Genomic DNA, 27,889 nt, shown 5'->3' on the forward strand with positions numbered 1-27,889 from the left:
TCTAAGTTACGCATATTTATTACTAATAAAAACATTCGTAAATAAAATTAAACAAGTTGCGAGAAAGCCATTTAACCAAATATAATATGCAAATTTTGTTTTAATTATTCATGTACGGTGAGCCAAAATCAAAACCTGCATTAATTCAAAAACGTTCAAAAATTAAATAAAAAAAACAAGATTTTTAACTGAAAGTAAGGAACGACGTTAAAACTTAAAACGAACAGAAATTATTCCGTATATGAAGGGGGCTGTCCCCTCCTCAACGCCTCGCTCCTTACGCTAAAGTTTGACTTTCTCACAACTCTATTTTTTTAAACAATAAAAAAACTTTAGCGAGGCGTTGAGGAGGGGACAGCCCCCTTCATATACGGAATAATTTCTGTTCGTTTTAAGTTTTAACGTCGTTCCTTACTTTCAGTTAAAAAAACTTGTTTTTTTTATTTAATTTGATGTAAGAGTCGAAATAAATGGGGCTCGGGTCACATGGGATTGAGTTATATTATAAGGATTTAGTTGCAGGGGGGGGGGGTTGAGTGAAACGATGCTGCACTTAGAATCTGAGAAGTAACTTCACAAAATTGAAAAAGAATAAATAACTTAAAAGAATTGAAAAAGACAAAATTACTTCAACAAAATTTAAGTGGTAAAATCCTTGGGACGAAAAACTGAAAAATACGAAATAACGTGGATTCTGGATGTTTTGTATCTGCATAAGAAAAAGTATAAAGGTTTTATAGAGGTATTCCTGTTATATAGGATGTCGGATCGATATTTCAGTTGCTGGTCTTTTTTACAAGGACAAGTAGCAAGCTTGTCGCCAGCTTTTGTCTGCATTAATTGCCTTTTATTATATAAGCTAATTTCTGTTCTTTAGAGTTTTAACTACTGGTGATGAAAAATTGCTCCCACTAAACATTCATAGCCGAAAAACGGGAGCACCAATTCAAAAGAATGTGAAGACAGGAGACAAGAATTTTTTATATTTTGAAACAAATATCTAAAAAAATTTCTCTGTTATTTAGGAGAGGGTGAGTTTTATTTAAAGGAAAAAACAGAAATATTCAAAATTTAGGGGGGCAGCGAAAATTGGGGTGATTGCCCCATGCTCCCATCTAATTGCGGCCCTGCCGTAAACTGTTCGATACCAAGTAGCTTATGTTTCAGAAAAAATAAGGTAAGCTATCCTGAATCATACTAGTGAGCAGCGGAAAGTTCTCCTCCAAACTAGATGGACTGATTAGATTCACAAAAGACATTTCAAGCCCTTGGGATGGTTTTCGTCGTCAAATTTATGATTAAAAATTCATGTTTTCAGAAAATTATTGGTATAAAATGGCTGAAAACCAACTGTTCGTTACTTTACTAAGAAATTAAAACCTGTAGTTACATAGCTTAAACAAATTTCAAAAACTCTAGAGGTTTAAAAACCAGCTGTCCTAAGTACTGGTTGTCCCAGTAGGACAAGGTGGATTTTTTAACTATGAATTATAATTATGGTGCTAACACAACTGCGATTCGGAAATCTCTTGACGTAGTTAAGAGGTCCATCCATATCTTATTGAATCAAAACATGTTTTATTTTCTAGTTGGTAGTCTATATTTCACCTTATAGAAAAAAAAAATCAAAGTTGATGTTTCTAATGCAATATATGCCTAATAGACATCCATCATCCAACATTTTCAGGTCCTTATTATTAAGATTTATAATAAGAATTTCCCACCCTTCAATCTACTGAAAATGGTTTTGGTTTCATGGCTCAGAGAGAACTACTCAAGCATTACTTTCAAAATGATCTTGTAGGCTCAAAAATACGGTGACTGAAATAATTTGCTTATTGCCTGGATAAGCTTAGAATTCCCTGGTGTTTATACTATTATCACTTGTATCAGTATCAATAAATAAAACCTTTTGAGCTAAATCTATTATATTGAACATATGAAAGACATTAGAGAGAACGAGATTGTCGCTAGAAGCGATGACAAGGCTAAGAAAAATTGAAGCATGTTTCTAGATTCCAGGGATTCTATCTTCGAACTCTGTTATGAGATGATACAAAAATCGATTTTTTCCAAAATTGAGCAGTTAAAGTTTCGGTGATTAATCATATTAAATAATTAATCAATTATTATTTAAATAATAATTATAATTTTATTGCTTAATCTAGTTAGATAAGTTATTTAATTATTCGAATTAAACATCTAATTAATTTGGGCGGAGCCATTGTTAACGGTAAGACTTCTTGGTATGTCATATCTTCCAAATTGATACAAGTTAAATCCTCGGCCTTATCTTTAGCAAAAACAAGTTACTATTTCAAAATAAAAAAAGCGTTTATCGGAGTAATACCAATAAACAAGCGGCATTGCTTGGGTCATAAAGGGAGGGACAGAGAAGTCACTGATACTCTTCAGCCATTAAATCTTACAGTAGTTTGCAATCATAAGGCGATTTATGACAAAGAAATATACTTGGAATTGAGTGTCTAGTTTTGGCCAAGGTACGAGGCATAAAACTTCCAAGCAAACGTACAGTAGATTATTGCGTGTTAGACAATTATCGAGAATGAAAATATCGTTGATGGAGTTAACTGAAATTTAGCGGTAGCTTGCCGGGGAGATATCGAAAGTTAAAAGAGCCGAAACTTAATTAAAATTTAGTAGATATTTACCTACGCCCGAAGAAATTTACCCTGAGAAATTTTAGACCACTGACCTCTGCAGCCTAGATCCTAACAGGTGTCTGAATCACATAGTTTAGGAAATTTTTGAAACCTCTGCTTTAAAGCTGGTGGCATGAATCAATATTGAGAAGTTCTCGAAGCACCGTTTGAGCATATTATGATAATACTTGAGTATCACCCACTAAAAACTTTCCTCGAGTGCTTTATACTTAATAAGCACGTTTTATACTTTATACTATAGTTTTATACTTAATAAGTATATTTAATAAAATTTATTCTCTGTTACAAATAGGTGTGTAACAGTTCAAATGTTTCGAAAGGTAATCCGAAAATAAAATCCTTAGAACCACCAACTGGCTATATTTTTTGGACTCTAAAATGCTACTGATTAAGTTGCACTAAACACTAAAATAAAGATTGGTGGGCTGAGGGGGGCAGAGACTCCCCTTAACATACAGGATAATTTCTGTTCGTTTTGGGTTTTAACGTCACCATTTACTTTCGATTGAAAAAAACTTGTCAATCCCCTTTTTATGATGCTGTCATGAAAAAGAAAACTTTGTACAGTAGTTTCATTAAGGCTCACCGATGAACGATAATATGTTGAGAAAAACCGTATTTCTTAGCAATCCAACAGAGGCTAAAAGAAAAGCGGGGCGCCCTCAAATGAGGGAGGAAGAAGCTTTGAGAGAATATATAAGATATCTAGGAACCTCATGCAAGGGAGTGAAGCTCTGATCGGAGTGAGATGGATGATGAATATGTGCATTTATGTCGGTCTCAGATAGCTTGGTGATCAGTTGACAGTAGTATAGTAGCAGTTGTGGTATTATTATTATTACTAGTAGTATTACTAGTAGTAGTTGTAGCAGTAGTTGTAGTCGCAGTAGTAACAATTTTCTACGGCTATTAGTTCTATTATGATGGGGCCAGTGGGGGAAAATGGGCCCAAATCCACTCGTTAAATCTAAGCTGCTGCGTATGCTTCTATACTTTTGTTCTGACTACGATATCTCAGGCTGTAAGAACGAACTGCCCATCTACCAATGTCAATGATATATTTTAAGAATAATAATTGTCAAGATTACTAGAATATTGTCAAGTTATTGATACAACAGCGGTACTTGAGATGAAAATAAACTTCCTGTATCTGCTAAACCAGGCACTCATTGCATAACAGTGTGAAAAATTAAACTAAAAAAAAATTCTATGAATGATTATAGAACATAATCTAAAAAAGGAAGCTTAAGAGCCTCCTAAGCTTCCGCTCACTATCGCACCTTAAACGTACAAGGTTACATTTAAAAAAATGAATATAAAGAGGAAATTAAAAGGCTTTTCTTGGTAAATTGAATATATTCGTTGTCTTTTTATATTTTAAGTAGAGGATTAGTTCAAATTCATGCTCTTTAAATCCACAAAGAAAAATTCATCATACTATCAAAATAATGACCCAGAGTAAGGTGAACTCGTATGTGGGTCATACACTCAATAATAAAAGCAAATATCTCAATCTTCTAAATTAAGAATAGTTGGATACCAGTGATGGCAGTTCCATCTATTCCTCTGATACATGGTAAAAGTTGCTTGTTGTTGTGTTTACTCATTAGCCGGTCATTTAGAAAAAATAACATTTTTCATCTTAATTGTCAAGTAAATGACGCACTTCCTGAGGATTTAAAAAAAAGTGAAAAAATTATTCTCTTTCAATGTTTTGTATATATGGATATTTAACAAGGATGTATAGAAGGATATTTAACAGTCAGTTAACAAAATCAATTAATGATAAAGTCTTTTCATTGAGTTGTGAAGCAAGCTGTTAAAAATATTTAGTTTTTGCTTCAGGGCGTAAATATATTATAGGTTGTTTTGTTCAGATTGTAGATCGTGTGTAAATTTTGAATCAATCAGATACTATACAGTAGTCTAAATTAAAATAGGGGCTTGAGCAAAAAGTCTATTTGCCCTAGGGCTCATTAGTCAGTCCTTGGAGCTGTGCTCTTATTTGTCTGCTTATTATTCAATAAAATTCAAGTCAACTCAAGTCAAGCTAATTACAAACAATCTTGTCTTTGAAGCTTATTAATATGTACACAGAACTGCAATTTGGAACTATATGACTTAGTTCCTCCCATGGCTAAATTTGCATAATAAAACCACAATAGTTTTCCTGGTCGATCTGTCCTGACCTTTTGACCAAAGTTCTCCTGTCGAAGTCCTCACCAACTTTGCCTCCTTCTCTAGCTACCTACCGAAAGTTATTTTGGGTCTTCAAAGTTATTTTGACTTTCAAAGAAAAGATAGTGTTCCATACCATCCGCTGCGAGGCAGGCTTCCATCACCCATCCGTACCATAGGCCCCCAATACATTGATCGCCGCTTCCTAATGACGTCGAGATCGAGAAATGGCCTAACCTACTGTTCACTCTCTCTGTTAAATGTAGGAAAGACAGCTGGAGTGGCTGGTAGAGCATCTGGTAATAATTGTCCAACGGTTGGACAATTATTACGAGATGCTCTACCAGCCTTTCCAGCTGTGCATTAATGTTCCAATTTTAACAACCATATTAATATTAAAAAAACGAAGTTTTTCCGAGAGAAGTAAAGAGCGAAGTTGAAACTTAAAACGGACAAAAATTATTACTTCACAGTATGTTTGATATATATTAACATAACTAGTACAAATAAGCCAACTAATTATGTTTCCCTATGCTTTTATGATTATACAAAACTAGCGCTTTACTGAAAACACAAAATTCAAGTATAAAAACAAGATTATTGATTTAAACGTCAAACGTGAGTATGTAGCCTGACAACACTAAACAAATCTATAAAGCTTTTCATAGTCTTACACCAGTTGTGATATTAGGAACTTTCAGTATACAATTAAAATTATCTTAAAAGCGTAAAACTAAATATTTGTTAGTAACCGCGAAGTAATTGAACAGCAAACAGAAATATTGGATTGATTTATCAAGCAGCATTTTGCTCTCACCAGCTATAATACCACTAGTGGCTAATATATAGTCTTAAATTGTAAAAAAAATGCTTTAGTATCACTTGAAATGAAGCTAAAATAAGACATAATATGAACTCTGGAAATCCGCTTATTTCTCTCAATACAAGAGTGAATTTCAAGCAAGGATACAAATTCTAAAGCTATTCTATAGCCTAGTCCTAATTCTATCAAGATGGCCTTACTTCGAACTTGTGTCCAAATTAATTATGACATGTCCTTTTAAAATCAAAACGAGAGCCAGTCATTGAACTGAGCCATTGTGCAGAAGTGATACCAAATTAAACTTAAAAAAAGAAAACCCTAAAATGGATTGTTGCTTTATCTCAAGGGATTGATCCTTAAAAGGATTGATAATAGTTTGATTCTATAAAAATTGTCCTTAATTGGTTTGCTTTTACTGTGCCAAAACTCCTATATTATTTTGTGTTTTCCGTAAAGCGCTAGTTTTGTATAATCATAAAAGCATAGGGAAACATAGTTAGTTGGTTTATTTGTACTAGTTATATTAATATATATTAAATATGATGTGAAGTAATAATTTTTGTCCGTTTTAAGTATCAACTTTGCTCTTTACTTCCCACGGAAAATCTTTGTTTTTTTTTACAATAATCTTTGTTCGTTTTTTGATTAAAATTTAATGCAGGAGAAACGTTGCTATGATATTTTATATGTATACAGAATAATGTACGCTCGTATTAAGTTTTAATATCACTTCTTAGTTTCAGATGAAAGTTTATTTTTAATACACTATCTAATTATCACAAATCTAGGGGAGATAAGACGGCTTTAAAAAATACTACTAACATCTATGACAGTTAAGAAAAACTTTTAGTCTATAACATAAAGTTCACTGTCCATGCTTCACAAAACAATACATTTTTTTTCAGGAACGTTTGTTTCCAATGAGCAAAAAGCTGTTTTTACTCGGCCAACTTTGCCTGAAAAAGCCATATTGAAGACATTGCCCTATAAGTCACCTACTGACTAGCAGAAAGTACGGGGTTGATCTAACAAAAGGAAGCCGTTTAAGGGTTCATTTAAAACCTTATATATATACTTGATCGCTTCTTATAAATTAATCTTGATAGCAGCATCCCACAAAATGCGCTTTCGGTAGATTCTCCAACTTTTTAAAATGAAAAAGTGCCTTTTCTAATGAAAAGGCAATATTATATTCCAATATTATATGTTTGTAGGTAGTTGAAGGAAAAGATTTTTTTTTGTCAAATTAATCTCAAATCATAACATTCGAAAACAAAGTAAGAGACAAATTAGGTCTTGGGAGGAGGTTTAGTTGCCCTCCAATCTTTATGGTCTCTTAAAAAGGACGCTAGAACAAAAAAAAACAAGAAATAGAAACGCATCCGTGATCAGTCTTCTGGCAAAAACATAAATTCCACTTTGTGCAGATAGGAGATCATAACCCCCACAATAACATTTTCTGATACGCTGAATCTGAAGGTCTGATTTACATTAAGATTTATTGACTTTTTCGGGCGTGTTCCTCTCTTTTTCGAAAATCAGGCTCCCTGTTTTCAAAATCTCTTAATCCATCAAAATCCCTTTTTCTTCTGAGGCTTGTAGCCTTTGGTGGTTAGATATTAAACACAGTGAATTTTATATATTTGGAATCTGTATAGAAACCCAATTCTTATCAATTGTTATCAATATTCCATTTTTAAGTTTCGGTTAAAGTTTAGCTGAGTCACTCCTTAATTACAGTTTAACACCATGAACTGTTTGATAAAACTTATTGGGCTAACGTCCTATTTTTTTATTAATCATGTTGCAAACCGGAGTTTTTGATGCACTATTCATGCTATTAAAGTGCAGTATTTCTGAGTCCTGTTGAAATATGCACCATTTTAGAAAATTCTCTTTTGGGGGGAAGCTTCTGGTTCCTTTACGTGTACGTAAAGGACTGAAATACCCTTACACGCGTCTTCTTTTCTTCGATATATTTGCTTACTTGGTTATTCAGCGTAAGCAGCAAATTTATGGCAAATCCAAGGAAGAATTTTTTTAAACGCTTTTTGGGTCTCATTACAAACATGACGTTAATCGCAAAAACATAAGTTGTTCCCACAAAATGATTTTCGTTCTTAATTAAAAAAAATTGAATTCAGAAAGCAAAATATCTTCACCGTTAGTACTGTTAAAGTTAGGGTAGCATCTTAAGAAATTTTCTACCTACAGAAACTCACAAAAAATGTATTTAAAAAAAGCGATTGTAAAAATTAAAAATAATTTTTGTACATAAATTTCTGCGTGTTCATTTTGCAGACAAGAAAGTTCAACTTATTCCAAATTAAAAATATATTTCCTTATTTTTATAATTATTTTTTTGTACTAAAAATTCAATTAGTATTCCCATTTTTCCACTATAATTCAAATATTTAAATTGAGCTCATTCTGAACATATTAAATTCAATACGCCTGTGATCAAATTTAAATGGACGAGTAATAAAACTCATTCAACTGTCGAAACTAAAATTGTTCTGATTGATATACTCTATTTACAATGAAAATTAAATTTTTTCTACTGAATAGTACGTAAATATTAATAATTTCCATAATTTGTTTGAACTCAATAAGCAAGTCACAATTCCAACCGAAAATTTTTTTTGACTTGTTTGAATTAAATAAGCAAGTCACAATTCCAACAGAATAATTGTTTTTTTTTTGACTTGTTTGAATTCGAGCAAAACATTTTGTTGGAAATATTTTTTTTTTTTTTACAATGTAGCTTTTCCACATGAGACACGACACCAAAAGTGCCATTTTTAGTGCCATTTGAACTTGATGATGGTGGAATTTATATGAAAGACGTAGATATGTGCAATATCTTTTATATGAACCAACGATGTTCTGGTAGCCTGCTAGTGCCAGCCTTTGAGAAATAGCACAAAAAGTGACATTTTGTTGCTATATGGCACTTGCAGATGGTAGAATTTATAAAAAGAACGTAGATATGAGAAATAGCTTTGGAATGAGCCATTATGAATCTCTTTATGATGTTCTGGTGGCCCGCTAGACCTTTTTAAATAAAAAAAAAAAAAAAAAAAAAAAAAAAAAAAAAACGGGAGACAGATCAGTGCTACCGCGCAAAAAAGTGATTTTCCTTGTTGTTCAGGGAGGGGGACTGTAATTTCTTTGTACAAGGTTTGTTGATTCCAATGGTACACTTTTCATTTTTATATGACGCCATTTTCGAGGGATGTGAGACTTTTTTCGAAATCAACATAAATTTCTTTTCGCAATAAACTTTTACTTTTAAGACGAAGCGAAATAATAGTTAACGTTCCTGAGTCAGTGTCAGATGCAAATTGTTTTTCACAAGGCAGTTTTTCTCAAAACACGTTTTTTAACTTTTGGTTACTATGGGCTCTGGTTTTCTCTTTACTAGGTTGCAGCTGCCGCTGCAACCATGATACCTTGCCGGGACATGCTTTAAAAAAATGAGCCTAGAAAATGACGGAAAAAAACAACAGCGGATACCGATATTCCCCATACGATACATGTGATACCAATACGCGCGATATCGATACGCCCGATATCGGTGCACCCGATACCACATACAGCCCTTCCGCAGGAACTATGGAGGGCCATATCATGATCAAAACCATATATATTGAACATTTGAACTATGTTAAACAAAATGGCTTCCTGAAAATTTTCATAGGACTAATTGGAGGGAGAGGACCTGTAGGAAGGGGAGGTGGCTATTTGCCCTCCAATCTTTTTGGTCACTTAAAAAAGGCATTTAAAAATTTAAGTCCCTTTCGAGTGAGCTATTACACACCTCTCTATGATGGTCTGGCCATCCCTTAGCCCTTCTAGAAAAAAAAAGAAAGACCAACAGGAAACATATCAGTGCTACCCACGCAAAAAAGTCATTTTCCTTGGTGTTCAAGGTGGGGGAGTGTATTTATCCGACAAAAGATTTTCGACCATTCTGATTCCTATGGTGCACTTTTTATTTCGATTTGACGCCATTTTCAAGGGGTTTTAGGCTCTTTTTCGAAATTACCATAAATTTCTTTTCGCAATAAACTTTTACTTATAAGATTAACCAAAACTTTAGTTACCATTTCTGATTCAGTGTCAAATGGAAATTTTTTTCACTAGACAGTTTTTTGAAAACACGTTTTCAACTTTTGATTAGTATGGGCTGTGGTTCGCTCTTTACTATGGTTGCAGATGCCGCTGCAACCATGATGAAAAGACAGAAAGGGTCAATCTAAGAGCATTCATGGATTTTCTAGGAGTTTTACTGCATATATATATATATATATATATATATATATATATATATATATATATATATATATATATATATATATATATATATATATATATATATATATATATATATATATATATATATATATATATATATATATATATATATATATATATATATATATATATATATTATATATATATTATATATATATTATATATATTTTATATATATTATATATTATATATATATTATACATATTATATTATATATATATATATATTATATATATATATATATATATATATATATATATATACACATAGCCTATACATTTATATAATTATTTGATTATGTTTTAGTTCCACCTGATATATCCGACGAAGAATCAAGTGGTGACGTAAACGTAAGGGAACTTGAAAATGCCACCTTAATTTGTAAGGCGACGGGGAATCCTCATCCTTCAGTTATTTGGAAAAGAGAAGATGGTGGAGATATAATAATGTCCAGTTCGAGTCGAGGTACGTTCTTTTTCAGTTACCAGTCATTGGTTTAAGGTCGTTCGATACCATAAAAAATTACCCTATCTCGGCCATTGTAAGTTTTTTTGTTTGTGTGGCTGAACTGTTCAGATTTGATTGGGCGGTCTTGCTAAAACTTGTATGGCTTCGATATAAGATCTGAATAAACGGCAGAAAACTAAAAGCCGATACCCACTTTCTCGTAAATCTTAGAAAAACCGTTGAATATCTCTCGTATTGTGCTGGAGATAAAGATATTATGATTTAATTATACTTTTATGATTTAAAAGCATGCATTTTTTTTAACGGAGCAGAATTTTCTTTTTAAATTTCGGAAAAAGGTAGTTCCTAAAAATATTCAATGTATCTGCTTGGAAAACATTGAATCTTTGGAAGTTTCCTGTTGTACTAATTAAACTTGGTTGAAGTCTTTGCCGACACAGGATGCACAATATTTATTTTGTATGTACGTTGAATAGATAGCGTTAAGATATTATACGTTTTCTTTGTTTTGAACTAGCCCCTCGTTAGCTTTTCAAACTGTTCGCACATTTAAGATCCCCTATCAAGGCTTTATACAGGGGGGGAGGGGGTTAGGGGGTTTGAACCTTCTTGAAATGTTTGTCCAACTCGCAAAAACATAACAAAAATGAATGTAAACAAATTATTGGTGCGTTTTCTAAAGCTTTTTTGTACCCCTCCCCCAAAAAAATATTTTTGTAATCCCCCCCGCCCCCCACCCCCTGCAAAAAAATCCTGGATACGACCCTGTTCCCTATCAATTTTTACTAGAATTGCTTTGATAAATTCTTTCAAGGTTCGACTTGTTGACATAATCTTGTTTAGAAAAATAAACCAATCCGAATCATAAATACAAGAAGACTTTAATCAATTTGAAAAAAGTAAAACCTAGCCAAAATGCATATTTGATTATTTTTGTGGTCTTCCAGTGAACAAAATTCCAAAAAGATAGCAAAGATTTAAGAAGTCTACCACCTTATGAAATCCTATGAAATCAAGATGAGTAGCATTGCAACACTGACGCGTTTCTATGTTCAAAGGATTTCCCTAATCTAACACAGTATAAGTATTTTTCTTCTATTCAAAAGCAGAGCAAATATAACTTCAGGATTCTTTTGTGTCCAGTTCACCAAAATTTAAATTGAAGTGCCACTCTTCGAGAATATACATGGAAATTAGTCAATTTCATGAGTAAACTGAGGACAATTCAAAGTTATACTGATCCCGAAATAAAATGTTTTTAACAAAACTTCGATTTTCAATTAGTTTCCATTTAAAGCCGTGTCCTAATTGGTTTAATAAGGGTCATAAGGGCTCCACACATTAGGAAGCACATACGTATGCAAATTGTAGAGAGCAGATTTTACCTTATCTTAATTCATGGATTAAACAATAAGGAGACCACGCCTTCTTCGCTTTTATTAGTTTTTTTTATACATTAGATATAAAACGATTAGAAGAAAACTTGCCTTCCTCTCCTCCCGAAGCAATAGCTACCTCAAATCCGTAACCTTGTATTACTTCAATACTAAGATATAATAAAATGGTTTCTTGCACTTTGGCGCCATTTGCCCTATTCGTGCCGTTTCCGTTAATCGCCATTCAATACAAGCTTGCTTGAGTTTTTCTTTAGAAAATGTTGTATGTATGCTAAAAACTTGTCGATACCACGGTTGCTGATATTGCTGAAAGGCTATTGAAACCATTAAAAGTCTTTGTTGAGTCCAGGCTAGCCAAAAAATTTTCTACTCCTAAGGGGAAATCCTGCTTTTTGACTCGGTTTTGTGTTTTGAGTAAAGCAATACTTTTAGAATTCTATAGAGCGGTGCCTAATCAAAAAGAGAAGCAGGCTCTAGGTTTCATATGTTTTTTTTTATTCTTAGCTTTTCACGAAGCCACTTAGTATGGAAGCGGTTGTCGTAGAAAATTTGGAGGGGGCTCATCGATTGGAAATTATTTATTGTTTTCTGCGTTTTAGTGTAAGACTTCAAATTTTCTGAAGACCACTTTTCTATATATATCCTATCGTAGTGAGTTATACTTTTTTGTACTTCTTGGGTTGTATATGAACAAATAAGGAGACTAGTTGGGCTTTTGACAACAGTCAGCTTTCGTTCACAGTTGTAGTCCTTAGGTGTCCCAGGCATGTTGTTTTCAATTTTCGTTTTTAGGATGGGAGCACGAGCCACTAGCTTGTCTGAGACAAATAGTGTAACATCAAAATAAAACTTCAGCGGAGATCCTTTTAAGGAAAATTGGTCATTTTCTAAACTTATTTCAGGAAATTGGAGGTCTGGGGATGGTCGATATGCCCTCCCAAACAAAGCCATTGAGTTACGCAGTGTTTTCAAAACTTCTCGCGTTCATTCACTTTAGAATGACATACATTTACGTCAATAGAATATGAGGAAAGCATGAATGAGATTATTTTAATGGATAAACAAGTAAGTCTCCAAAGATCAAAAGGCTCTTTGATAATGGAAAATCTAGTTCCTTGGAAGGGATCTTTTTTTCCTTCGAAGGGATCCTTTTTTCCTTGGGAAGTATTACAATGGCTCCTCCTAAATAGCATCCTGTTCCTCTTACAGAGGGAAAAAATAGAATCCCATCATTACTTAAAGGAAATGAGAAGATATGTTAGTGATTACCCTTTTTGGAAAACTAACATATCCTGTAGGAAATTCTCCTCCTTTAGGATAATGGAAACTGGAGTGGTTATTATGCAAGGTTGGACAATTCTTAATAGACAGTTAGGGACAATGTTAGAAACACAGACGCGTAACAATTTGCATAAGATTTTCAAAACATTTGTTACAGAGTTACGAATTTCTTGGGATCTAGTTGTGTAGCATATAATTGTAATTTCGAAATTATATCCACGGATGGTCAGTCGTAATTGTGATTGAACTAGTTTCAGGTATGCAAGTTGCTCCAGTTTACTTAGCCTATAGAAAATTAGGAATTTTAGGAAAAGGATGAAGTTTCATCAGTTTTGTTAGAGATAGCGAAGAAATTGAAGAAGAAAAAGTTTTTTGCACCTCAAAGGGTAGCTTATATTGCTGTAAGAGATGTAATAATTCTGCCTGTTTCGCTGCTTTTGTGTTTGTTAAGAATATCCCTCAGGCAAATCGTAATCTGTTTTATAGATTCTCTGAGATCCGTATTGCTGAAAATCAATGACCATGAAAATAACATCTTGTTTGTTTCAAGGTTGTTCATTTAAGGTTTTCGGAAGAAAAAACGAATGAATAAAAATACACTTGATAGATCCATATTCATTTTCAAAATCTGAAAAAAAATTGAAGGTGAAAAATTATCTTAACACTTCCACCAATTCAGGCTGGAACAATGAAGTCAGCTGTCATTTCCATGGTCACGGGCGTAGGGAGGGGGGGCAGCTACCCCCCCCCCCCTAGACCTTCAAATTTACATTATATATGCCTGAAATAGCAGATGGTTTGGAAAAAGCAGTTGATAAAACTCCATCACACTATCGACTGCCCCCCCCCCTACACTATATGCTGCCTAATGCTGCCTACGCCCGTGTCCATGGTATCTAGTCTGTGCCACCAACAGAGAATAATCCTTATCTTGCAAATATATTTAATTAGCAGAATGTCCGAGATTTAACATTAAAAAGCTAGGGAGAACCCCAACAAATCTATAGTTGGGAAAATTGCGTTGTTATTTTTTTAAATGGAAATACTGAGGCATATTTTGTCCAAATCAAATTCTGAAAATAATTTACCAATGTGAACAAAATAAATTGATTAAGACCCTCTATGGAAATCTTTCTTGCGCACCTTTACACTATTCGTTGAATAGGAGTGGGTATTGGTAATTTTTAAGTATAGGTTATAATTAACCTTAAAAATTTAGTAAGTATTGTAGAATAGCATGATCCATTTTCCAATGAAATTCGTTGTTTTGATAATTGTAGAAACTTAAGGAATGACGACGGCAGGGGTTTGTCGAGATTTTCAAGCTATCGAGAAGCAAGTTTTAAGGTTGAATGCGTGATTATAGAAATAGAGATTTTAATGCTTAATTTTCTTTCGCGGAGCTTGAAAAAGCCAGAAATTGTCATTTCCCATATAAATATTATGCCTTTCCATAGCTAAAACATGTTTTATTCAAGTTAAAAGTTTTCTTAGTTTAATTTAATCATTCTTTCTATTCAGATCATAGTCTGTAGCTTGAAATACTTTCTTAAAATACTTTTTGCATCGTAAAAGCAGTTTCACACAAAATTAGATATAAATTAGCTTATTTAATTACCAGTGCAAACTTTTAACTGTTTATATTCTATCTGGAATTTCCATTCCCGAAAATAACTCTCATTCGCTTTCAATAGCCTAAGTTTCCCCTTGATCACAAAGTTCTTATTTGCGTGTCATTGAACCCTTTCTTGCAGTGAATTCAGTGACCGGTGAAATTCTATTTATTCAAAGGGTGACAAGAAACCATATGGGTCGCTATCTATGCATCGCATCGAATGGGGTACCACCTATAGTGAGCAAGAGAGTTTCTTTATATGTTCACAGTGAGTATTTCTTCTTTTTTTTTGTCTTCTAGGCCCTTAATAATTCTCATGTTTATATTGTAATTTATAACTACCAACATATGCTTAGAGTCAGAAGCTAAGATTGCTAACAATATTTTATCGCGGAATTAATATTTGCAAAAAAAATCCAAGTTCTATTATGTCAGTAAAGATCGAATTCTTAGGTTATCGAAACCTATAACCTAAGAAACGAAAGTTTGTTGTCAATACATGTCTAACAGTTCGTGCTCTGGTAACGCACTAGGTAAGGGTGACGCGGCTCAATAGTAAACAAGACTCTAAAAAGGGGAATTTTTAATATCAATAGATATATCAACAGAATTCGCTTATTATGCTGATTCCAAATATACAGGATTCATTAAGTTTAGTGTTACCCATCTAAGAATACAAATACAAGCCTGATAAAATTTGCCTGATTTTCGACAAAGGGCAGATTCATCCCCTAAACGTCAAGGAATCTTAATGACAATCACACCATCAAATTCAGCGTATCCGAGAACCATACTGTAGAGTTTTCAAGCTTCAATGTACAAAAATGTGGAATTTTGTATTTTTGCTAAAAGAAAGATCACGGATGAGTCTTTATGTGTGTTTTTTTTTTATTCCCAGGGGTGATCGTATCGAGCAAATGGTAATAGATTAGCAGAGTGCTCATTCGACCGGAAATTAAAAGTTCTAGTGCCCTTTTTAGGCGACCAAAAGCTTGGATGGCAGCTATCGCCCCTCCTCCACTAGACTCCTTCTCTCAAAGTCGTTTGATCAAAATTTTGAAATAGCCCTTTTGTTGATCATAGTTGAAAAGTTCAACAACAATGCTTTTGGTGGTGATCCCTCCTTAATCCCTGGGGAAAGGGCTGTAAATTACGCAAGTATGATGATGCGGGGTAATCACGTTGAACCAATGGTCCTAGAAAATTGACATAGGGCCCATTCGAACAGAAATTAAAATGCTAGTGCCCTTATCAAGTGACAATAAAGATTGGAGGACAACTAAACCACCCTCCCAACCCTTTTCCCAGCCCCCCTCCCCCATAGTCGTCCGATTAAAATTTTGAGATAGTCATTTTGTTCAGCACAGTTGAAAGGTTCAAATACTATGCCTTTGGGGATAACATGACTCCCAATACCCCTAGGGAAAGGGCTGTAAGTTGTGAAATTTGCTAATATTGTTCAAATATTATATTTGTTATTGCGGTGTATAGCGCATAGCGCTGTAGTAAAGCGCTTGCCTACAAATCGAGAGTTTACGGTTTAAGACCTGTTGTCCCCTATTTTTTCGAAAAAAAGAGATATGACATTGAATTTTAACATAAAATGATTACAGTTTTTATCAAACAGTTCATGGTGACGAACTGTAAGTAAGGAGCGACATGGCTCAATAATAACCAAACTCAGAAAACTCAGTTTGCAATCTAAAGACGTTTTCATTCAATTATTTAGTCGCTAAATATTTTTATTAAACACATTATAGTTTTGGTCATTTTGAGTTGTTAATATTTATGTTGGATAATTTCTTCTGTAAACAGCTTTAGGATAAATTATGACAAAATTGTAAGTAGAGTTATTTATAATTAATATATATTATATATATATATATATATATATATATATATATATATATATATATATATATATATATATATATATATATATATATATATATATATATATATATATATATATATATATATATATATATATATATATATATATATATATATATATATATATATATATATATATATATATATATATATATATATATATATATATATATATATATATATATATATATATATATATATATATATATATATAATAATAATAATAATAATAATAACTTATTTATTTATTTATTTTATATATCAAATTAATATATTATATTATTAATTTATATGTAAATACTAATATATAATAATATATATTAATAATAATATATATATATATATATATATATATATATATATATATATATATATATATATATATATATATATATATATATATATATATATATATATATATATATATATATATATATATATATATATATATATATATATATATATATATATATATATATATATATATATATATATATATATATATATATTAATATAATTAATATATATGATATATATAATATTTATATAGTAATATACATATAAAAAAGAAACAACCTGAATTGACAACAGTCTCTAAAATAACATTTTAGTAGACTAGAACCTTATACTTCTGAGAGTCCTATGTACCAAACAGGTTTTTTCTAGTAGTTACAGGTCATCACACTCTTTGCCAAGAGGAATGACGCAATTTCAAAAGTTCAGTCTACGGGTCATCACACTCTTTGCCAAGAGGATCGTGTATAACTTGATTGGCGATTAGTATTTGAATAAAAGGAATAGTTTTCACAACAATTCATATTAGTAAGAGAATTGAATTCAAAGAGAATAGTTTTTTTTTATTTGAGAGGATATTAGTGGAGAAAAAAAAAATGAGCGGTGCATTTACATTATTGGAGATTAATGATGGAACCGACAGCAGCAGCAGCAACGATATACGAGTACCCAATGTGGCTGTGGAAATAACTGCTGGCTGTAGACTATGTCTTGAATGGGACATTATGTATGTGAGATATGCGATATCATTAAGCAAATTTAAGCAGGAGGAGCAACTTTGTTTTGCTGTAAAAGTAAATATTCTCCATATAAATAAACTTCGGTCAGCATTAGATGTCCTATCGAAATATATTGATGAGAACAAAATGCATCAGTGACTATTATTTTTGTAATTATGCTCAATAAAACTGTTTCTAAATCATTGGTTTTTTTTCTTTTTTTTTTCTATAGTATACAAGAGTATATTTTGAGTACAAAAAAGAGATTCTGATTAGTCTGAAGTTGGTTGTGAGAGAGTTATGACTCTAAAAAATGGATAGTTTTGAGAAAGATCGAATCATGAGGAATCTAATTCTTATGGAAAACCATTTGATTCTAGATGATGATTTTCTAGAGTTGTCTATTCAAAGGAAGATATTTTCTCGGGGAATGCTTGTCGATATAATGAAAACTTATTCTCCATCATTAGACTATTGTATGAAACTTCTACATCGGGGTCCAAATGCATTTACACACTTTATTGATATATTGATCACGACACAGCAAAATGATATTGTGGATATTCTTTTAAACATTAGTTTTTATAAATTTAGGACTTTTTTTTTTTTCATAAGAAAGTTGGTGTTCAAGGATTATTTAATCCTCTCTCTCTCTCTATAAGACAATTTTTTTTTTTTTCTATCAAAGTTTAATTTTGACAGTGAGATTGTAAACACATGAGGAAATGTTCCATACATGTCCACTATGTATGTACTCACTGGGCAGCTGGTCATCATCATGTGATAATCGCACGATTATTGATGAGTGTGATGAAAAGTGTAGATTATGCAACCCATGTAAATTGAATATAGGATATGCTGTACAAATTAAAGGTTGTAATTCATGTCTTGAAGAGGTGTGTGACTCTCATCCTAGAGGTCACCTATGCTCCAATTGTCATTATGAAAAATGTAAGCAATGGGAGACTACATATCCCGGTATGATTGGAAAGAATCCTACCCGGGATTTTAGTGTATTGCTACGAGATTGGTATCGTCGTGGTTTTAGATTGTTCTGGGAGGAGGAACCAGGTCAACGATTCAACTGTTGGAACAACAAGAGAATATGGTTTCTACGTCATTTTTGTGAAGACACTGGGTGTTATGATTATAAGCCCACTGATTTTTATTTGGCAGTGACAGAATGTGATTCGACACTTGAGGACACTGTTTGTGAAATTGCTTCAAATACGCAAATTGAAACATGTGAATTCTATAGAATGAATGAGAATAGTATCATTGACTATACACAGAGATATGACAAGAGAGAAATCACACTCTGCTGTAGAAAATGTGACCCTGACATTGCAGTACATCAGGATCAGTACACCGTGAATTTAAATAATCTACCTGCACTAGTTGTTGTCGACAAATACCTAGTAGTGGATGAAATCTAAAAGAGTAGAAAAGTCGTTTTATCATGTATATAATTTTTTTTTTTATTAATAAAAAATTTCACATACATCTTTGGAAAATTTTATTATTAGGGCACTAAAATAAATATTAAATAAAATTTTAAGTATATTATACAATAAAAATTCTTTAAATTTAGGTAAGTCAACGTAGATGTCGAGAAACTGCTTGTAGGTATAGCCACGGCATCTGAACGTGAAAAAGAGTAGTGCATGAAAGCCACATGTCTTAGTCGTTAAATCTTGTACTCTTCGTTGATTTTGAATTATTGTTGTCCTCATTCTTTCAATGAAATTGTTGATGTATGGAGCATAGAATATATATCATAGGCCAAGAGGATAAAACAATTCAATATTCTTTTCTGTTTGAAAGATTAATAGCCAATGGCCAGTCTTCAAAGTTGATGGACTGCTATTAACAATGATTAGGGTATTTTTAACACTTGGAATTTTTTCAATGAAGTCCGAGGTTATGCAATAGGACTTGTATTGGGACATGTATGGGTCCATACTAAATACATTGATTATTTGATTTGTGTTCATGGTGCAAGGTCTAGTAGAACACTGCCGTCAGGTGTGATTTCCCAATAGGTTTCAAATTGACTCAGTGATAGTAGCGTGATACTCTCAGTCAGAGCATCGGCAAATGTACACTCTAAACGTACAGTCCCAGTACGTACTATGCTCATATCCTGTGTGCCTGACAAGTCCAAAACAATACCCCAATGATTTTTTGAAAACATTGATTCGGTTATTCTATTTTCAAATAGTTGAGAGTCATGATCTAGGGATTGCATGGTCAATTCGTACAGAGTTCTATATGATTTTTTATCGAAAGATACAGTGTACAGTGGAATACCATTCACTTTGCACACAAGGCTAGATAAACTAAAAAAATTAAAATCATTGGGGTATTCAGTCCAGGATCTAACGGCACTGCCACTCTTCACAAAGGCCAAAGCCAATTTTGAAGAGATTTCTCCATTGATAAATGATGAATCGCTATAGCTACGAGAGCCGGTGGCAATGTGACGTTGATTAGTGATCGTATGAGTTACACTAAGTTTAATGTTGTTGCCATTGGATCTTAGATTCGACATGGACAATGTAACAGAGATCATAATTAGTGTTTTTTGAACATTAAGTAGTGATGAGGTGATAACGAATTTTGAATCGTGTTCAGCTGGAAGTGTTTTTCTCAAAATGACATTCGATGGGGCCATTTGTCACTTTATTTCAATCTTGACATTGTGAGGTAGCCATTGGGATATATTGAATATCTCAGGATTTAATTTTCCAACTAGATGATACTCCTGGGTCACTGCTGTGGTCAAATCACCGTCAGTATCAACACCTGTTCGATATTCATAGCCCAATGATTGTCCTCTCATCTCCTTGTACGCCTTTGGTGTCATCATCATAAATTGTATGTAGCTTGCATAGTTGGATAAATTATTGCTAGTGCTCACCAATGTTCCATTAATAAATACATTAATTTGTTTGAAAAGGTTGTGTAGAATACAGTTTTCATAGGAGAGACCATCACCGGCATTTGGAGTTGTATTATCTGACTTTTTCTTCACCACAAAATTTAAATCAATAAATGTTGATGAAAAATCAATGAAATATACTTCATAGGAAAATATTTGAAAGATTATATTTTCCAAGAGGGGCTGTTGGGGATGAAACAGTTCATAGTAGCCGAACTTGACACTGACATCAACAATTTCAGCATTGAATAGATTCAATGAGGAGCTGATTGATGGATATGATTCCTTGTGGGGGAGATAAGTCATCTTAAGAGAAGAAATCCTTCTTTGATCTAACACTCTTCTTCTTCTTCTTCTTCTGCTGCTTATTGGTCTTTGTCGTTTTATTTCTCAAAGTCCTTGTTGATGTCCTGTGCTTCCTGACTGTGTGGAGACTGATGAGTGAATGACGCGAACGCATCCTTTGCAATCCATCCCCATTTTGTCACGATTTTAATTGTTCACAAACGGCTCTTGCTGAAGATCTAATATTTTCTTTAACACTCTCCTTGAAATTCTTGCCCGACCCCCAGTCCTGTAGTGTGGAGGCAGCAAAATTTGATGCAGCAGGTACAAGATATTTTCTGGCAAGGGGTAGTGCAGAACTAAATAGCCTAGCAAACCAGATACCAAGACCATAGCAAGACATTGTAGTACGCCCCTTGTAGTAGTCCAATCCATTGCCTATTTGACGTGGACTCAAAGCACTGAGATAACACTCGATATCGGGACAGACAAATGGAATTCTTCTATTGTTCATTTTTTAGGTGATTGTACCGTCGTTGACAATGGGTCGAAAATGACATGTAATCACTGCTAAGCCTTTTGTTACTGCTAGAGGATCACCCAATTCACTTATTAGTTTTAACTGACAGAGTTCCAAATAGGAAGTGTTTACAGGAACATACTGAAGATTCTTTATATTATAGTGATTAACAATTTCATGAGATTTTTGTCTTTCAATAACACGTAGGATGGGGATATTTGAATTACCGACTCTTGATGTTTCAACAAATGATTCATAGAGAAATATGCAAGAGTCCGAGGCAAAAACAGGTGGATAATCACCAAAAATAAATTGATCCATCCCGTAAACGGTGCCTGCATTTTTCCCATGGATCATTTTCTGTTTAAAGCCAAGAACATCTTTCAAATTGTCATTGAGAATAATTGTTTCAGTGTCAACAGGTGAGCTAATGTAAATCCTATCATGTTCCAATGAATAATTAAAATGAAATGTACCAATCCGACTATATTAGATTTTTCTCTTTATTTTACGAAAACAATAACTCATATTAGCATATTCAACGAATTTCTATTCGATATATGTATTGTCATAATGTCGAATAGTCTTAATCCAGCCTTAGTTAGAATAGACCAACCCACTTATAGCCCAAGCATACGGTAAATTGGTAGTTTCATGCACACGATACCGTATCAAAATGCAATAGTCATTTTGAGAATACCGTCGACAAGAGCCACTTCATATGCACCGTCAAATTTGATGGCGGGTGAGAGTTTTGTCCAAATATCACTTGTCGTATTCAAGTCATTGTAGAGAGGATCGGAAACGTTGGAATGAAAGTTACATAGAAACCATTGGGCATTGTCAATATCTTCAACACTGATCCAAGAATCAAAATCAGAGTTGTATCCAAGCCACCGAACAAGTAACTGTTTCTTACCCCCGCGAGTACGTGTCTTTAATATCTTTTCAATTTGGTAGATTTCACTAGCATTTTTAACTTTTTGCAATTAATAGTCATAAAAGCCGCCGAGACTCTCTTCATCTTTGGTATCACGCGGGCGATAAGTGATGGGTTTAGTGTCTAGGATTTTTGCCACTTTAAAAAGTTCAGTGGACCAAAAGTAAGTCCCCTTTTCAAAAACCTTAGTTGTTCTATTAATTCGAACCGTATCACCAACATTGAATTTATTTTTCTTCTTCTTCTTGACCATTGATTCATTGGAATATTGTTTAAGAAAATTGTCGATTGTATCATGATTAGAATGATGAACATCCGTTGGCGTTGAGTTGGACAGCGATTGATGGGGTCGTTTATTATAAATAAACATGATTTTATCTAAATCATGAATAAAAGCCGGCGTATTTTTCAATGTACAGTATGTTGAAATTAAAAGTCAAAGAGCTTTTATCAATCGTTTAGCCAATGAAGCCTTTATAGGACAATGACTCTGATAGAGCAGTGTACTATATTTCTCTATTACTTTTGCAACATGAGGATTAACAAATTCACTACCACGATCCGTTTGAATTTGTTTATATGAATCCTGTTCGAGAATACTTTCAATGGCCTGAGCAACTTCAACACCTCTCTTTGATTGCAATGGAATTGCATATGCATAGCGACTATAAACACTGATTGCAAGTAGAATGTACTTGTACGGTGTATTGTGACGTCTTTGAAACTCATCTAGAGTCAGGAGATCTGCTTGCATTATATGCAATGGGTAAAAGGCTTTAGTTTTTCGATATTGATTGGCACGAAGTCTATGATTTCTATGCAGAGTGTAACTTGGTTCATTTTGTAGTTAGTCTTGTACACTTTTAGGGCGAACACCCGTGACTTTGGAAAGAGTTGTGGAGGAACTTAAACTCCCCGCCTCGCCAATATTTTCATAAACACCTTTCAGAACTTCAGCCATTTTGAATGTAAACACGTTGTGTAACGTCCGCTACCCTTTTGTATACGGGCTGCTGCTGGTGGTGGTGGTGGGGACGTTGACGTGATACGTCTTCGCTTTTGTCTAGCTATCAGTGGTGTGCTAGTATTTTCCAAAATTGATTTAAAATCTTCTTCTGCTTCAAGTTCATATTTTAATGTTGATGATGATGATGATGCATCTTCTTTAATTTTTTTTTAGAATTTGTCTATTGCCGATAACACTTTTGGGGAAGTTTAATGTATTGAGAAAGGTGTATAGATGAGTGTAAATTGATAATATTCCTTTACGGTTTTTAACCATATCATACATTAAATAAAGTAAATTATAGCTCTTTCCCTGAATTATAATCCTTTCCCCATTGCTCTCAACTTGAATTTGATCACTTTCCAAGAGATAGATTAGGAGTCGTTTTATTTTTTCAAGATAATAGTTGGGCCATATATTTACAAATTTAAAAAAAAATTAATCCAATTCCTACTTCTTTAATTGTGTTACAGCAGCAGCAGCAGTAGAATCTTGAGGAGATGATTATTTTTTTGGATCAGCAGCAGCAGCAGTGGGCTTTGATCGATAGTGTTTGCCCACTCGCCGAAGTGCATCTTGACGTAAAATCAGTTTTTTATCATCATCAAGAGGTTCATTTTCAAGGAACTGTCTCATATTGTTCACAATGCGTTCGGTAGATGAGAAGATAACCTCTTTTTGAGTCACGTGGGAGGTTCTTTTCAATCTCACTCGAATAAAATGTTTACAAGTTCTGCAATTATTGGTATTAAAAGTGTGAAAAAACTACCACCTGTCGGAAGAAGTTGTTGCTTTTTAAAATTCTTTCCTTTCATTTTAGAGGCCAATATACGTACAATGGAACGATGTTGCTTTGCCTGTTGCTTAACTACTTCTGGTAGTTGAACATTACCCTCGGTCAAACTTAAACAAAGTTCAGATATTAGATTAATGAAATCATCGTCAATACCATGTTTGAGTATTGCTTTTCTAAGCTGAGGTTTTGAAGTGCTTAGAACTGAAAACAAATGTCTATTTTCATGTAGTTTCCTCAGTGTCATGATAGCGACTAATAGGTCTTTTTAGCGTTCACCGGGAGATATACTGTAATGTCAGTGTCGAAAATATCTGTGACAGCACGCAGATCCTCAGATTTATTTTGGTTAATATAAAGCTTTATATAACCGTGTTTTTTTTTTGGGGACTTTGCGTTTGCTGTTATCATAAATTTAGGGGCACCTGTATCTATTTTTGTTTAGTGTGATTATTTATAGAGATCGACTCACTAACAACTCTATAGATAAGCTATTATGTACAGTTCAAAGCAAGTGTTTGCATACATTTGCTCTGCTGAAAGAGATTGTGTAGAACCAGAGTAACGGAAATCTGTTCATGATGAGAGCGAACAGTGAACTATTGCAACATTTGCTGGGACCATTGTTCAACAGATTCAGCCAGATTGTCTATGATCATCCAAGAGTTTGGTTCGATAATGTTGAAAACATCAAGTCCTTGTCTGAACTGTCTCTACATCGCTCCCCGGGCAGCACTTGCTTTTTATCTTATTGTACGACTCCTGCCAAATACTATAGCAATATTAGATTTTTTCGGCTTTTCCGCAAACATTTTATCACAATTTTTAATTATTTTAGTTGAGAGTGTTGTTTTGCCCGACATTGAGGGCCCACACAGAAACGATCTGAACGGTGTTTTAAATTGATATATGTTCCTTTCAACAGTTCACCTGGACAACTAACTGTAGACCCTAATTGTCTAATGACTAAATGAATTTTTTTTCCCTACTACTCTGTTCTTCCAGAAGACAAAGACAAAGACAAATAATAATATTTTTTTTTCTTTTATTATATGCAAATAAAAAAGTACCAATAAATTTAAAAAATACACTTTTTTTTTTAAATTTATTCAAAATAAAAAATACAACAACAACAACAACATTAAAATATGTACACACATATAAAAAACACTTTGTTTATAGAGAGAAAAAAAAAACATTAAATTATAGAGAGACCACTTGAAAAAATACATTTTTTTTTTAAATTTATTTATAATAAAAATACAACAACAAAATTTACATGGGTACAGAGAGAGAAAAAACATTTTTTTTTTTTTACAGAGAAAATAAAACATTAAATTAGAGATGACACTTGAAAAAATCTGCTCCAAGTCCAAAAAAAAAGAAGATAACTTTGGTGTCGGTGCGCCCCCCCGCGCTGGCGGCGGCCGCCCCCCCCCCGGGCCGCGAGGCCCCCCCCCCCGGGCCGCGAGGCCCCCCCCCCCCCCCAAAGGTTTTTAGGAAATTAGTTACAGGACTTTATTTAAACCGAGACTTTCCCGGTGGGCAATACATTCGGTCCGGTCTGAAGTTAAATAGTGACCAAGGGGGAGGGTGGTCACACCATCTTGACAAACATAGACCTTGTCGGAAATGGTACTCATGGCTTTTTTTTCTACATTTACAGTATAGTTCCTGTACTTCAACGAACGAATTGCCAACAATTTGACTCGTGGAATTGCATTTTCAGTAATACAATTCCTATAAATGTCCATATTGAAATTCTTGTCCACATAGCGCGTGGGTACTCCTTTGCAACGTTTCTTGATTTCCTCGTCATGTGTCTGTATAAAGTAAGCCTTCGGACCTACAAACATACCACAGGAAATCAAGTCGCTACCCGGTTCAGATTTTAAAAATAAAATTTGATTGGGCTCCCGACGTTTTACTAGCTCAGGGTAAAGATCACCACTCCAATTGGTGTAGTCCATCCGTGAGCAGATAATTTCACCGTGCGCCAAATCATCGATTAGAGTTGATGTTTTTACTTTGTGCAGTAGAGACTCCATGTCACTGTAGCAGACCTCTACTTGCACCTTTTCCGGCCACTGTACCCTAGCCACATTGTAGTAGAATTCCAACATGAGCTTTTTAGAGATCTCCAAGATAGCACTGCCTGCTGCAATATTTTTATTCAGGACAATGCGTCTTTTTTTCCTATTCAAAAGTACCATGTCCGGGCCAATGATTGTGAAGGAAGTGTAATTGGGATCGGCAATAATTCGAACACATTGTTCTGGATCGGTCACAACGTCACAACGATTCCTATTGCGGACACTCTCACACATTTTGCCGATAGCCGAATTCAAAATGAGTTTATAAATTTCTTTTTCGGCTTTAGTATTTGCTGCAGAACGTTTGCTGACAAAAGTGTCAACAAATGTTTTCAAATAAGGCTTTTGACTAAACTCAAGTGCTCGATGAACCCTTGTGACCTTGAAACAATTGATGCACATACATTTTAATGCTACATGGTGTACAACTATGTTTTTTTTTTCGGCAGAAGGTCAGCAATAAGTTTTTGTTTTGAAGGCGCCCAATGCAGGCCGTCCACCTCGACTAAACGCCTATTGAGGGGGCTCAAAGAGTCCTTAGTCACAGGTCTATTGATGCACGGGAAAACAAAATCCTTTACTGAATCGTGAAGCTTTACTGGTATCTCTCCATCAATTTCAAAAAACCATCCCACAGGTCCATTCTCCTCAACACTGTCGTCGCCTATGTTGGGGAACTGGGGAGATTGAGGGTCACTGAGCCATTTATAGTCGCCGCAAGGTAGTGCATAATGGCACATGGCCGAGGGGTAGAGAGAATTCATATCGAGGAAAACTGCATTTGATTCTGTCCCCGTCTTCTCCCCCGTGGGCTCAGTTTCCAAGATACGGTCCCCGTGACAAACAAACCCCCCTCATTTAAATCTCGAGGAACAGATGCTTATCATTTTCGGTAATCACACCAAGTTTTTCCCCACTGATGGTTAGAAAGTTGTACAGAAAGGTACAAGGCTATGAAAAATAATAAACCACAGAAATACTACCTCCAACATGTATTATACGTATTTTTAAACATACAACCCACTTTTTAATCGTCCAAAGAACCAATTAGCCTGCGGTAGTCACATCAATGTTTGAACCCGCCTTCTACCCACACTGTTTTAGCACAACTGTAGTCCTCGGGGGTGCAACTACGATTGTGAAGACTGTCGTAAAACGATTCAATACAAGGAATAGTCTCCTCGGTGAATCTCGACATGGAACAATAAAAGTCATAAGGATATATGCCCTTGACTGTTAACAAATCATATACATCATTTGGAAATTGTTGCTTGAGAAGGGGGAAAGCGTTGCAGCCGTCATCGTTTTTCTGCACTTGAATTAATTCACTCAATGATTTGGGAAAAAAACTGTAGGAATCTAAAAAGAGAATTTTATTCGTTTACTCAACACCGGCTTCAACAAATTTCCACATAAATTCCAAAACAAGCAACTTTTCCGAGGACTTAGGTATGATTTTGTACGTAAAGCTGTCTATCACCCATGCATCATCATCCACTCTTCCATTTCTTTGAAGATGTGCCAAGGCAGGTAGCACAAACTTCAGATCGGAGTTAGAGTTATGTATAAAAACTGGTAGAAAAAGTTGTTGTTTAATTTTTAAATTACACGAATTGTGAGCCCACCCCCCAAACTTACTTTG

General features: G+C 33.9%; 1 protein-coding gene across 2 annotated transcripts in view; it reads left to right on the plus strand.

Moving 5' to 3' along the window:
- The window catches only part of LOC148940667 (limbic system-associated membrane protein-like), a 199,557-nt gene that overhangs the window by 135,795 nt on the left and 35,873 nt on the right, over window positions 1–27,889 (plus strand). For both annotated transcript variants that reach the window (XM_089104909.1, XM_089104910.1), the window contains exons 6-7: window positions 10,309–10,467; window positions 14,903–15,031. In XM_089104909.1, coding sequence (XP_088961035.1) covers window positions 10,309–10,467; window positions 14,903–15,031 — 288 coding nt within the window. The remainder of the gene's footprint in view (window positions 1–10,308; window positions 10,468–14,902; window positions 15,032–27,889) is intronic.

Source organism: Artemia sp. Qi Xiang Cuo, chromosome 19 (assembly GCF_049724085.1).
Source record: "Artemia sp. Qi Xiang Cuo chromosome 19, ASM4972408v1, whole genome shotgun sequence".
NCBI lineage: Eukaryota > Metazoa > Arthropoda > Branchiopoda > Anostraca > Artemiidae > Artemia > Artemia sp. Qi Xiang Cuo.